Here is a 14072-nt window from a genome sequence, read left to right as displayed (position 1 = left end):
AAGGAGGCGATAAAGCTCCACTAAACGGTTTGATAACCTCCATTAAACTCTAAGAAAACCAGAGAAGACGCCTCTCTGTGTCTGTTATACTCGGTTCTACTGTGCACATACAGGTCTGACTCCAGCAGCTCTACTCACTGATTCTCCTTCAACGTTTCGTGCAGAGTTTACATCAGAAACAGTTTGTTAACCAGCAGGAAGAGACTGTTGTTGTTCTGCAGAAACATTGTTGCAGTCTGACTGGAAACAATGGAGAAGATGAAGATGGGAACAGCATTGATTTACAATGAAGAGATGACCAAATACAAACTGCTCTGGGTCGAGTAAGTAACTGTTATTACTACTGTTATTACTACTGTTATTACTACTGTTATTACTACTGTTATTACTGCTGTTATTACTGCTGTTATTACTGTTATTACAGAGTAACGACACATATTGGTGCAGATAGCGAGAATGCAATACCGTTAAGCCTGCATGAATTAAGATAAATATACTATATATTCTAACATTAGTGCAGGTTTAATTCCTCTGTGTTTATTGATCTGTTGGTACATGCATATTTTGGTTATCTTACTGAGTCCAAAGTTTTTCAATTCATCAATCAGATTAAGTATTTGTTATTATGAAGTTATAAATAGTAAATCATTACTCAGATTAGAGATTCGTCTCCTAGCCCGGACGGTTTAGTGAGGAGCACCCACATGTGTTAGCTCCATCTGATCTAGGATCTGCAAAAACGTGCAAAACAAACTCTCGCGAGACTTGCAGATACATGCTTAACCTTAACATTCTCGCGAGAGTTTCCCCCAGTTTGCAGGTTCCCTTCTAGACGCTACTGCTCCAAACCATTATGCTCCAAAGCCATTGTTATATACACTCTTATAACTGAGTTATTAAAAGCGTAAAGTTATCACATTCACTAGTTAAGTCTTTCAGAACTTCTTATTTACTCTTTGCTGGTTAGCTCTTACTGCTGTGTGCAAGTTTATAGACAATTTAGCTGTCTTTATCCAACAGAGTTTGATTTTTATAACTGATACATCGGGATAGCTCACATATTATAGGAGAGATTTTTCTGCTTGTGTTTGTGCCATACGGTTAATGTGCACATACATAATCTAACAAAAACTTCTACCTTAAGATCACTGTTTAATTTGTTAAAGAGAATTACTAGTGTTGCATTTTCATCACCAATTCCTCTTTTTATACTATTTTTTTTGTATTATTTATTTAAGGGAGGGTCCCCACCTCTTGTTATCTGTTTTTTTAGGATGTTTATGCACAAAAAGTGCCAAAATAAAAAACAATTAAACCACGAAATACCTCCTTATCTTATATGTTTTTATATGTAAGACCTTCTTATCTTATATGTTCTTATTTTATATGTTTTTGTCTGTTTTTTATTTTTTATTTGAAGCACATTGAGTCTGTTGTATGAAATGTGCTATATAAATAAAATAGTAAAGTATTTGAATTTCCGCTGTACTGAATTAAGGTACAGATCAAAACATCCACTAGAATAATATACAAATCTTGAACTCAAAATTCAACCGTATGGAACATAATTTTAATAATTTTTTTTCTCTCCAGCCCCGTGTGTAAGATCGAGGTACCCGAGCGTCTGACAGTGAGTCATGAAGCTTTGATAAAGACCGGTCTTGCTGGCCGTTGCGTCTCTGTTCCCGTCCGCGAGGCGACGGATGCAGACATCCTGCTGGTTCACAGGTCAGTCCTGATGTGTCGACAAAGAGCCCCCACCTGGTTCGGTTCAATGTTCTTCCTCTGAAATAAATACCTGAAACCACTCAGCTACATGTACTTTGCTGTTAACAGTGAGGAGTACTTGGAGGCAGTGAAGAAGACCCCCTATATGACTCTGGAGGACCTGAAGGAGTTCACCCTGCTGTATGGGGACGTCTACTTCCACCCGGTTAGTCCTACACTTCATATTCTTAATAACTGAGTTACTATATGTCATATATATATATACAGTATATATGTCAGCTTCACTCCTAGTCCTGGCTAACCTTTCCTCTTCATCATTTACTATCCTAGAACATCTATCACTGTGCCAAGCTGGCTGCAGGCGCCGCACTGCAACTAGTGGACAGTGTCATGACGGGGAAGGTGAGGAACGGCATGGCTCTGGTCAGGTGAGGCCATTAACCAGTGAGGGAGTGTGTACAGAGTCTCTTTTTTGTTGTTTAGTATTGATTAGAGTTGTCAAAGTTAATGCAAAAATACTGCGTTAATGTTTTAACGGCACTAGTTTCTTTAACGCATTAACACAATTTGTGTTTTTTAGGTTAGCGTGGGCTCAGTTTTAAAGCTGGAGTGAGAGATACTGTCAAAGTTACACTAAATTTTGACGAGGAAAAACTGTCATGGCCATTTTCAAAAAGGTTCCCTTGACCTCTGACCTCCAGATATGTGAATGGGTTCGATTGGGTACCGACGAGTCTCCCCTTTACAGACATGCCCATTTTATGATAATCACATGCAGTTTGGGGCAAGTCATAGTCAAGTCAGCACACTGACACACTGACAGCTGTTGTTGCCTGTTGAGTCTGAAAAAAAGTCTGAAAAACGTCTGAAAAATAAAGTCAGACAAAATTCCGAAAAAAAAGTTCTGAAAAAAGTCTGAACAAAAAGTCTGAAAAAAGTTCGAAAAAAGTCTGAAAAACAAAGTCTGAAAAAAGTCTGAAAAAAAGTCTGAAAAATAAAGTCAAGAAAAGGTCTGAAAAAAAAGTCTGAAAAATAAAGTCAGAAATATGTCGGAAAAATAAAGTCAGAAAAAATATTTGAAAAAAAAGCCTAAAAATTGTCTGAACAAAAAGTCTGAAAAATGTTAGAAAACAAAGTCTGAAAAAAACAGTCTGGAAAAACAGTCTGAGAAAAAAAGTCTGAAAAATAAAGTCCGAAAAAAAGGTCTGAAAAATAAAGTCAGGAAAACGTCTGAAAAAAAAGTCTGAAAAATGTTCGAAAAAAAAGTCTGAAAAATAAAGTTTGAAAAAATTCCGAAAAAGAAAAGTTCTGAAATTTTTTTGAAAAAAAAGTTCTGAAAAATGTTCGAAAAGAAAAGTTTGAAAAAAAATCTGAAAAAAAACAGTCCAAAAAATAGTCTGAAAAATAAAATCTGAAATATGTCTGAAAAATAAAGTTATCAAATATTTGAAGAAAAAGTCTGGAAAACTGTCTGAAAAAAAAGTCAGAAAAAACAGTCTGGAAAAACAGTCCAAAAAATAGTTTGAAAAAAAAAGTCTGGAAAATAAAGTCAGGAAAAAGACTGAAAAAAAAAGTCTGAAAAAAAAAGTCTGAAAAAAAGTCTGAAAAAAAAGTCTGAAAAATGTTCGAAAAAAAAGTCTGAAAAATAAGGTCAGGAAAAAGTCTGAAAAAAAATCTGAAAAAAAAGTCTGAAAAATAAAGTCAGGAAAACGTCTGAAAAAAAAGTCTGAAAAATGTTCGAAAAAAAAGTCTGAAAAATAAAGTTTGAAAAAATTCCGAAAAAGAAAAGTTCTGAAATTTTTTTGAAAAAAAAGTTCTGAAAAATGTTCGAAAAGAAAAGTCTGAAAAAAAATCTGAAAAAAACAGTCCAAAAAATAGTCTGAAAAATAAAATCTGAAATATGTCTGAAAAATAAAGTTATCAAATATTTGAAGAAAAAGTCTGGAAAACTGTCTGAAAAAAAGTCAGAAAAAACAGTCTGGAAAAACAGTCCAAAAAATAGTCTGAAAAAAAAAAGTCTGGAAAATAAAGTCAGGAAAAAGACTGAAAAAAAAGTCTGAAAAAAAAGTCTGAAAAATGTTCGAAAAAAAAGTCTGAAAAATAAGGTCAGGAAAAAGTCTGAAAAAAAATCTGAAAAAAAAGTCTGAAAAATAAAGTCAGGAAAAAGTCTGAAAAAAAAGTCTGAAAATGTTCGAAAAAAAAGTCTGTAAAATAAAGTCAGGAAAAAAAGTCTGAAAAATAAAGTTCTGAAAAATTTTCGAAAAAAAAGTCTGAAAAATTTTCGAAAAAAAAGTCTGAAAAAAACTGTCTGGAAAAAAAGTCTGAAAAATGTTCGAAAAAAAAAGTCTGAAAAATAAAGTCAGGAAAAAAAGTCTGAAAAATAAAGTTTGAAAAAATTCCGAAAAAGAAAAGTTCTGAAATTTTTTTGAAAAAAAAGTCTGAAAAAAAAGTCTGAAAAAAAGTCTGAAAAAAAAGTCTGAAAAAAAGTCTGAAGAAAAAGTCTGAAAAAAAAGTCTGAAAAAAAGTCTGAAAATAAAGTCTGAAAAATAAAGTCAGGAAAAAGTCTGAAAAAAAAGTCTGAAAATGTTAGAAAAAAAAAAGTCCGAAAAATAAAGTCAGGAAAAAAAGTCTGAAAAATAAAGTTTTAAAAAATTCTGAAAAAGAAAAGTTCTGAAAAATTTTCGAAGAAAAAGTTCTGAAGAATTTTCGAAAAAAAAAGTCTGAAAAATTTTCGAAAAAAAAGTCTGAAAAAAACTGTCTGGAAAAACAGTCCAAAAAATAGACTGAAAAAAAAAGTCTGAAAAATGTTCGAAAAAAAAAAGTCTGAAAAATAAAGTCAGGAAAAAAAGTCTGAAAAATAAAGTTTGAAAAAATTCCGAAAAAGAAAAGTTCTGAAAAATTTTCGAAAAAAAGTCTGAAAAATTTTCGAAAAAATAATCTGAAAAAAAAAGTCTGAAAAATAAAGTCAGGAAAAAGTCTGAAAAAAAAGTCTGAAAAATAGTCTGAAAAAAAAGTCTGAAAAAAACTGTCTGGAAAAACAGTCCAAAAAATAGACTGAAAAAAAAAAGTCTGAAAAATGTTCGAAAAAAAAAGTCAGGAAAAAAAGTCTGAAAAATAAAGTTTGAAAAAATTCCGAAAAAGAAAAGTTCTGAAAAATGTTCGAAAAAAAGTATGAAAAATTTTCGAAAAAATAGTCTGAAAAAAAAAGTCTGGAAAATAAAGTCAGGAAAAAGTCTGAAAAAAAAGTCTGAAAAAAAGTCTGAAAAAAAGTCTGAAAAAAAAGTCTGAAAATTGAAAAAAAGTCTGAAAAATAAGTTAGGAAAAAAGTCTGAAAAATAAAGTCAGGAAAAAAAGTCTGAAAAAAAGTCTGAAAAAAAAGTCTGAAAAATAAAGTCAGGAAAAAGTCTGAAAAAAAAGTCTGAAAATGTTCGAAAAAAAAAAGTCTGAAAAATAAAGTCAGGAAAAAAAGTCTGAAAAATAAAGTTTGAAAAAATTCCGAAAAAGAAAAGTTCTGAAAAATTTTCGAAAAAAAGTCTGAAAAATTTTCGAAAAAATAGTCTGAAAAAAAAAGTCTGGAAAATAAAGTCAGGAAAAAGTCTGAAAAAAAAGTCTGAAAAAAAAGTCTGAAAAAAAGTCTGAAAAAAAAGTCTGAAAAAAAAGTCTGAAAAAAAGTCTGAAAAAATAGTCTGAAAAATAAAGTCAGGAAAAAGTCTGAAAAAAAAGTCTGAAAATGTTCGAAAAAAAAAAGTCTGAAAAATAAAGTCAGGAAAAAAAATCTGAAAAATAAAGTTTGAAAAAATTCCGAAAAAGAAAAGTTCTGAAAAATTTTCGAAAAAAAGTCTGAAAAATTTTCGAAAAAATAGTCTGAAAAAAAAAGTCTGGAAAATAAAGTCAGGAAAAAGTCTGAAAAAAAAGTCTGAAAAAAAAGCCTGAAAAAAAGTCTGAAAAAAAAGTCTGAAAAAAAAAGTCTGAAAAATGTTCGAAAAAAAAGTCTGAAAAATAAGGTCAGGAAAACGTCTGAAAAAAACAGTTTGGAAAAACAGTCCAAAAAATAGTCTGAAAAATAAAGTCAGAAAAATATTTGAAAAAAAAGTCTGAAAACTGTCTGAACAAAAAGTCTGAAAAAAACAGTCTGGAAAAACAGTCCAAAAAAAAGTCTGAAAAATAAAGTCAGGAAAAAGTTCGAAAAGAGAGTCTGAAAAGAGTCTGAAAAAAAATCGAAAACGTTCGAAAAGAGAGTCTGAAAAGAGTCTGAAAAAAATTCTGAAAAAAAGTCTGAAAAAAGTTCGAAAAGAAGGTCGAAAAAACGTCGAAAAAAAAAGTTGCAAAACAAAGTCGGAAAAATGTTCGAAAAAAAGTCTGAAATATGTCGGAAAAATAAAGTCTGAAAAAATTCCGAAAAAGAAAAGTTTGAAAAAGGTCTGAAAAAAAAGTCTGAAAAATGTTCGAAAAAAAGTCTGAAAAATAAAGTCAGGAAAAAGTCTGAAAAAAAGTCTGAAAAAAAAGTCTGAAAAAACAGTCTGAGTAAAACATTCTGATATAAAGTTCTCACAAAATAGGTGAGCTTTCCTGTGGTCTATTTGTAGTGCTAAGGCTCAGACAGACTTTCCCAATGATTGCAATAGATTTAATTCTTGAACATGTGTCTAATGTAAGAAACAGTGAGAAGTGTTTTGCAGAACTGCAAACAGAGGCGAGGCAGAAAATGTGTTTTTGCTTCTGGTGTCTTTGTTTAAGGCGTGGTTACAAAAGTTGAGTTTTTGTCTAAGCGTTCACAACTGAACAATATAACAGGCTAAAAAAGTTAATTTGTCATATAAAACTTTGAGGGCTGGTCCCAACTATATGAGGATTTTGATGTAGATAAACTTTTAGGGATGAATTTGGGATTTGTGGAACTAAAATAGCATTTCGGCAACTCCTACATAAATACCAAATATTTGTTTACAGCAAATTCTTAAATTGGCTTCTTTTTATATCATTATAAGCATTTGTTTGTAAGTTTAACTGATGTCTAAGGTTTTTCTTCTCTGTATAGGCTAAATGATTTATAAATTACTGCATAAAGTCCTGACATCACTTCTCTGTTGTTGACAGACCACCAGGACACCACAGTTTGCGCAGCGCTGCCAACGGATTCTGTGTGTTCAATAACGTGGCCATAGCAGCTCAATATGCCAAGCAAAAACACGGGGTCAAAAGGTAACTTTAGATTGTTTTGTTCATTCTTGCGAGACCTGCTGTTGTTAGTTCTGCCACAATATATGTATTTACTTATTTATATATTTTCAGGGTGTTGATAGTTGACTGGGATATACATCACGGTCAAGGGGTGCAGTACTGTTTTGAAGATGATCCAAGGTGAGTCTTGTTCTAACTGACTTGTTAACTTGTTTACACGGATGTTTTCTTCTGACATAATACATTCTGCATACTACATTTTTTAATTCCCAGCGTGCTCTACTTCTCATGGCATCGCTACGAGCATCAGAAATTCTGGCCTCAACTTAGAGAATCAGACTACGACAGCGTCGGCAAAGAGAAAGGGGCAGGATTCAATATAAATGTACCGTGGAACAAAGTAAGTAACTACAGAAACACTTGGAAGTTATTATAAATCATTTTTGAATTTGCTTCTTTTAAAAATGTTGCTTGCTTGCGATTTTCAAGGTTAGAGTGAAGATACTATCAAACTTGCTCTAAATTTTGCGAGGAAAAACTGGCATGTCCATTTTCAAAGGGGTCCCTTGACCTCTGACCTCCAGATCAGTGAATGTAAATGGGTTCTATGGGTACCCACGAGTCTCCTCTTTACAGACATGCCCACTTTATGATAATCACATGCAGTTTGGGGCAAGTCATAGTCAAGTCAGCACACTGACACACTGACAGCTGTTGTTGCCTGTTGGGCTGCAGTTTGCCATGTTATGATTTGAGCATATTGTTTTATGCTAAATGCAGTACCTGTGAGGGTTTCTGGACTATATCTGTCATTGTTTTGTGTTGTTAAATGATTTCCAATAATAAATATATACATACATTTGCACAAAGCAGCATATTTGTCCACTCCCATGTTGATAAGAGTATTAAATACTTGACAAATCTCCCTTTAAGGTACATTTTGAACTGATAAGAAATGTGTGATTAATTAATCTTTTAATCGAATATTTCAATCGATTGTCAGCCCTAGTATTAAATCATCAAATTAGGATAAATTCTCATCATAAGGTCACAGAGCCCAAAGTGGTGTTTTTATTTGCTTTCTTAATCTGACCACCAGGTAAAATATGCAGTTTATACAATTGAACAAACAAGCAGCTTTAAGATGAAGCCAGAAAATGTTCCTGTATTTTTTTGCATTCATGATGTAAAACTTTGATGGATGTGTGCACACGTTAATGTGTGTGTATATGAATGTTTAATCTTTTCAGGTAGGAATGAAGAACAGTGACTATCTTTCAGTCTTCTGTCACGTCCTCCTGCCGGTCGCATACGAGGTAAGGCGTTTTGGTAAATTCACATCTTGCTAACAGACACTGATGTGTTGTAAATGATTTCTGTCAATATATGATTAATTAATGTGATTCTTTTTCACAGTTTAACCCAGACTTGGTCCTGGTGTGTGCAGGCTTTGACTCAGCCATCGGTGACCCTGAGGTACTGAATATAAATAGCTTGAAATACAATTGCTGTAGATTTTTCTATATATCCTTTTTTTTGTGGCCGCTTTATTAGGTACACCTGCACAATCTATTGCAACAGCTGTGCCATACATTCTACTTTACAAGGTTTATAATGTTCAGTTTTTGGTGACATTGTTGGAAATGTGTAAATGAAATTATATGTTTATTACTGACTGAGGTAATAGTTAGCGGTGGTGTTGCACTACTAGACTGCATTATATATTATATGTACTGTATATAATGCAGTCCAGTAAAACGTTGTTTCAAATGTTTTTATTGTGAAGCGTCATTTTTCCAAAATAGCAAAACATAGTATCATCGCTTCTTTTCTATATAAACAAACAGAATATCAAAACACTCTTCAAAAATAAATACATAAAAAAGGAAAATGAATAAATACTGAATAATAAAATAAATAAATAAATAAATAAATACAAATAATAATGATAAATGAAAAGCGGTGATAATAATCATGACAACAATAATACTGAAAATAATACTATTACTTGTATAACTTCACCTACAAAATGTTCTAGCCAACATATGAAGGAAAAACACAAGACCTCTAACCCCTAACCAGCGTTGTCTACCTCGTCTCCACCCCCACCCCGGACTGCAGACACGATTCAGTTCAGTCCAGCAACATCATCACTATCTATGACCTCAATGCTAACACATAAAATTGCATCATAAAAGTAGACTTTATGGCAGAAGAGTTGTATTGGATTTCATTACATTTTACAGGTGTACCTAATAAAGCGCCCACACTGAGTGCATGCACCCTTGCACTTGTGTCCTGTTGCTCTTTTATCTCATGGCGTCTGAGTACTGTAACCGTGTTCAGTCTGTTTGCCATCATTGGGACATGACACGGTAACCTGACTTCAGTCTTTACTTTCAGGGTGAAATGTGCGCCAGCCCCGACGTCTTTGCCCACCTCACTCACCTCCTGATGAACCTCGCAGGAGGGAAACTGTGTGCTGTGCTGGAGGTCAGACCACAGATATACAAACACAAACATACATGTTGCTGCCATCGTGATGGAGGAACGTTTGGTTGTAAAAGGTTTTCCTGTGTGCATATTGTTTTCCAGGGAGGATACAACTTGACTTCCCTCTCCCAGTCTGTGTGTCAAACTGTTCAAACTTTGCTCGGAGATCCTGTGCCTCGACCTGCAAACCTGGACGGTCCCTGTACAAGGTCGGTCTCACCGTTGGTTAAATATTGTGCGTGTGTTTAATAACCGTAGTGACTTTATTTTTCTCTTTTTCAGTGCACTTGAGACCCTTCACTGTGTCCGGTCAGCTCACAGGCCGTACTGGTCCTGCCTCAAACATGCAGGTATATAACATCCACATTATTCCTTAAAAGAGAACTCCACCGCCTACATTACCCACAATGCAACTCCACCACTGACAGTTCGGTCTGAGATTCAGGCGTGTTATGCTGGTAACGGCTAATGTAACCTCTAGCATCAATCAGAGATGACTTTTATATTCATAAAATACTCCCATTACTCCTTCCTCCAGCTGAGCTGCCCTCCTCGGATGTCAGCACAAAGCGCGTCAAATTAGCAGAAGAAGAAGAAGAAGATGAAGAAAGGCTGGAGAAAGGAGAAGAGGAGAAAAGTGCAGAGGAAAAGGTGTGGCCAGAGCCTCCGATACGTGTCACTCCTCCTGTTCGCACTGCTTTAGTCCTCCCTGATGGTGCGGCCACTCCGGATGGATGTCAACGCTTCAGCTCATCAGAGGATCCAGTCACAGTCAACAAACTCAGGTATGGAGCTTTGACTGGTAATTAACATCATTCATTGTCACAGACTTTATTTCTTATTATCGACACAGGAAGAGTTTATCAGAGGAGGAGCTGAATTCAAAAGAATATTTATAATTATAAAAAAAATGTGTTGTTGTTTTTCCCACAATTAGGGAGAATTTCCTCAAAGATGCAGACGACAGCGATGCAACTCTCACAACTCTCTCCAGTCTTATTGCCCTCGTAGAGAAGATGGAGAAGAATGAGGTACAGTCTGGATATTATTATTATTATTTGTGTCTTCTGTTTTCGAGTGCTGTGATATGATCTGCTTTTCTGACCTGCCTACATGTAAGCTGATGTCATTATATTTAATTACCGCCTCTCAGATCTGCAATGGCTTGGCGCTGGTTCCTGACGTCTCCATGGCGATGATGTGTGTTGTCCAGCATGCTGCAACGGCTCTCAGCAACCGGTATGGCAATGTGCATCTAATCCGTATGGACAGTGACTGTATGTTTTAATATTACTGAGATAGAAAAAGTGATAAGAGAGAGATTGACTCCTGCATCCACCGTTAAAGGAATAGTTCTACATTTTTACTTTGCTTGGTAACTTGCCGAGAGTGAGATGAAAGATCGATACCACTCTCATGTGTGTACTTTAAATATGAGGCTAAAGCCAGGAGATGGTTAGTTTAGCTTAGTTTAAAGACTGTAAACAGGGGGCGATGAACTGAAGTATCAAGATCTGCCACCACTTTCTCGTCATGCAGGGTTTTGGTCATGTGTGTTGGAGACGCGGTGGTCCCGAGTCAAGTCACAGAGGACGGGTAAATATCATTTGTGTGTCCCTGAATTAGACTTTGTGATAAAAACTTGTCCCCCCATGGGCAAATGACAAAAACACACATTTTTGTCTGCACCAGTAAGATGAACAACAAATCTTTCCATCTTTAGGAAAACACTCCTGGTGCAGTTCAGCAACAAGGAGTCAGAGGAACCGACGTGCAAATATCACATCCCTGTGTGTCTGAAGAAGGTACCGTAGTGTGTATTACAATAGTAGAATAGTAGATGATTATGCCCCTCTGTGCATGAGTATTTTATGTGCAGGTGATGTGTGTGTGTGTTAGATGACAGATTTGTGAGCACATCCCGAGTGTTTGTGTGTGTGTTTGTTCGTCCACAGGGCTGCAGTGACGTGTCGGGGTTCACACAAGCTGTGTTGGGCCTCCTTCTGCCTCTGGGATACGAGTACGACCCCAGTCTGGTTCTGTTGGTTCGGACGCCGGATAGCGGGCTGTGTGACGGTGTGTGGCAACAACTAACAAGCCTGCTGCAGGGCCTCGCACAGGGACACACACTGGTGCTTATGCAGGTAAGACGGAGAAGAAGAAGTATAAGTGTTCATCTTTGGCTTCATTTTCGGGGACGTTTAGATGGCAGGTTGTTCTACTTAAGTGGTGAGTAATTTTGTAATTTCAGGAAGGTGAGAGGTCGTGTGTCGGCCCCACAGCCTCGTCTCTCCTCGGGGACGCTGCCCCCGCTCTAGGACAGATTCATGCTCCTCTACCGGAGGACGTGGAGGCGCTGGAGAGACTGAGACACAGACTGCAGGCGGACTGGAAGCTACTGCAGAACACAGGTGCAGCCTCACAAAGCAACATTACATAGCAACATTACCCATAATGCAACATCCACAGAGCTTAAAATGACCTGTACTAAATATATTAACAGGAAACTCTGTCTCCTAAAAACAGCACCAGAAACTGGAGGAAGTGAAGAGCACTGAAGCCGATCCTGCTGCTGTTTTTTGAAGAAATCAGTTGAAGCACGTCAATCAAAAGTCTTGATACAATTTTGTATTTTTTTGCAATGTTTTATTGTCCAAACGCACCTTTTATCATTCACACTGTGCTTTAAAATAAACTGGTTTTTTTTAATTAATCGAAATATTGTGAACCTCAAGGTTGATTTTCAAATTGTGCTTTTGATGCATTGATTAACAACTCAGTTATTAAGTTATTAATCTGTTTCTTTACATCAGTAATGTCTGGACAAATACAGGTCTGTGTTATACATTATGGTGAGATTTTTCACCCCATCGACAAATCAAACTCTTATTCCTGTGTGAATTTATCTCAAATCTATTTTGTGAAAAGTTAACATTTTCTCATGTATTTGTTGTTACCCCTGTTGGTCATTTTATGATAGTAAATAATATAGTATCAAATATTTCATTTTTGTTTTTATTTAACTCCAAATGTTTATACATGATTATCAAATAGTGAATCTTGAATAACTTTTTTGTTGATCTTGTTACAAACTTCTGTCTTAATAATGATTCAAACTTATAGTACTATAACACTGACAGACACCATTCTGCATAATGAATACTTAACTTTTGATACTGTACATTAATGTACATTTTGCTGATGATACTTCTGTATTGTTATTCAAGTAAAATTTTGAATGTTGGACTTTTACTTGTAATTAAGTATTGTATAGTGTAGTGCTGCTACTTTCACATGAATAATCACAATACTTATATATACTTTATATATTAAGAGAATCTAAGCTCAGAGGTGCACTTACAAGCTTTTGGAGGATTTTCAACTGCATTTTATGGTCTAGAAAAGCAATGAAAAATATATTGAGATCAGTTTCTCTCCACTATATAATGATGTATTTATTTATTGTCATATTTAACATTAAATAAATGAAATTATTATTTTGGTTTAGGATGATAGTGTCTATTCTCAAGACCTGGGGCCAGTTGCATAAAAATAGACCTATTCTTTTGTCTTAAATAAATATAAATGTACCTGTTGCATAAAGCTTCCCTATGAGTACCTGACCTGAAGACTGACCTGACTTTTGCGCAATGCATTATGGGTGAAATAAGACCCTTCACAGAGGAGAAAAAATGCTGGATGCAATACCACACCTGGACCACACCCATGACCACACCCGACCACACCCAGTGTGAGAGAAAATAACAGAAAAAAGGTAAACAGCATAAATCCAACAGTCGTTTGAACCATTAAAGATGTTCATAAACTATTCAAGAATATGGTACAAAAATCCCCCCAAAATATGGATAAACAGTTTAAATAGTTAACTAACAGTTAGCTAAAAGTAACGGATAAACAGTTGAAATAGCTCAAAATTAGCTGAAAGGAATTGATAAACAGTTTAAATAGTTAGTTAAAAGTAGTTAATGGATAAAGAGTCGCTGCTCCTCTAAAATAACACATAAAATTACTACTTTATTCTCATAATACTACAAGTTCTTTCTTGTAAACCTATGACTTTATTCTCGAAATCTCAGATTTATTTATTTTTCCTCAATATGGCCCTAATGCTCTGTTATAAATTCACGTCAGATTAGAGGTGAACAAGTTTGGGAACCACTGAATTTACTTTACACTATACATCCTATACACCACTTTATAGACTGCACATATGTACACACTACATTTATTTATTTACAGACTGTACACACTATGTTCACCCATTCACTCTGTATCTTTTATATCTCTATTATTGTTTTTATAATGTTTGTATGGATTAATAAAGGTTCATCTTATCTTATTTAATTGACCTTCTAACTGATTGTTGCCATAGCAACACAGCTCTCACCTCAGGCTTAGCCAGGAGGAGAGGTGGATAACTTTACTACCTCAAACTAAGTCTTACTATTTATCCAACAGACAGGCTTTATTAGACCAGTCTAACATGACAGTCTAACAGCAGGTCTTTTTATAACCCTGTTCCTCGTCCTGCAGCTGGAGGCGCTGTGGGATGAACCGACAGTCAACAATGAAGCAGATGAAGCTGCTGATCACATGTGACTCATTCGGTTGTGTTGATGCCCGACCGGCTGCTGCTGCTTCTTTCAGTC

At 35.1% G+C, this 14072-nt stretch overlaps 1 protein-coding gene across 2 annotated transcripts; it reads left to right on the top strand.

Annotated features, from left to right (window-relative positions):
* Positions 1-66: 66 nt before the first annotated feature.
* On the top strand, positions 67-12111 carry hdac10 (histone deacetylase 10). 2 transcript variants are annotated; one of them, XM_037765951.1, is made up of 20 exons: positions 67-323; positions 1594-1728; positions 1837-1933; positions 2059-2156; positions 6826-6930; positions 7021-7089; positions 7183-7309; positions 8160-8225; positions 8326-8385; positions 9313-9402; positions 9505-9611; positions 9685-9752; positions 9941-10187; positions 10340-10433; positions 10556-10641; positions 10942-10998; positions 11126-11207; positions 11358-11546; positions 11654-11813; positions 11929-12111. In XM_037765951.1, the coding sequence occupies exons 1-20, from the start codon at positions 250-252 to the stop codon at positions 11958-11960; spliced, it is 2043 nt and encodes a 680-aa protein (XP_037621879.1). In that variant the 5' UTR covers positions 67-249; the 3' UTR covers positions 11961-12111. The 2 variants fall into 2 exon arrangements, with proteins under 2 accessions (XP_037621879.1, XP_037621880.1); XM_037765952.1 differs by having other exon boundaries at positions 11906-12111.
* Positions 12112-14072: the final 1961 nt, after the last annotated feature.

Source organism: Sebastes umbrosus, chromosome 4, assembly GCF_015220745.1.
Source record: "Sebastes umbrosus isolate fSebUmb1 chromosome 4, fSebUmb1.pri, whole genome shotgun sequence".
Taxonomy (NCBI): Eukaryota; Metazoa; Chordata; class Actinopteri; order Perciformes; family Sebastidae; genus Sebastes; species Sebastes umbrosus.
Note: the sequence above shows the minus strand (reverse complement) of the source record. Positions and strands in the feature narration are given on the sequence as shown.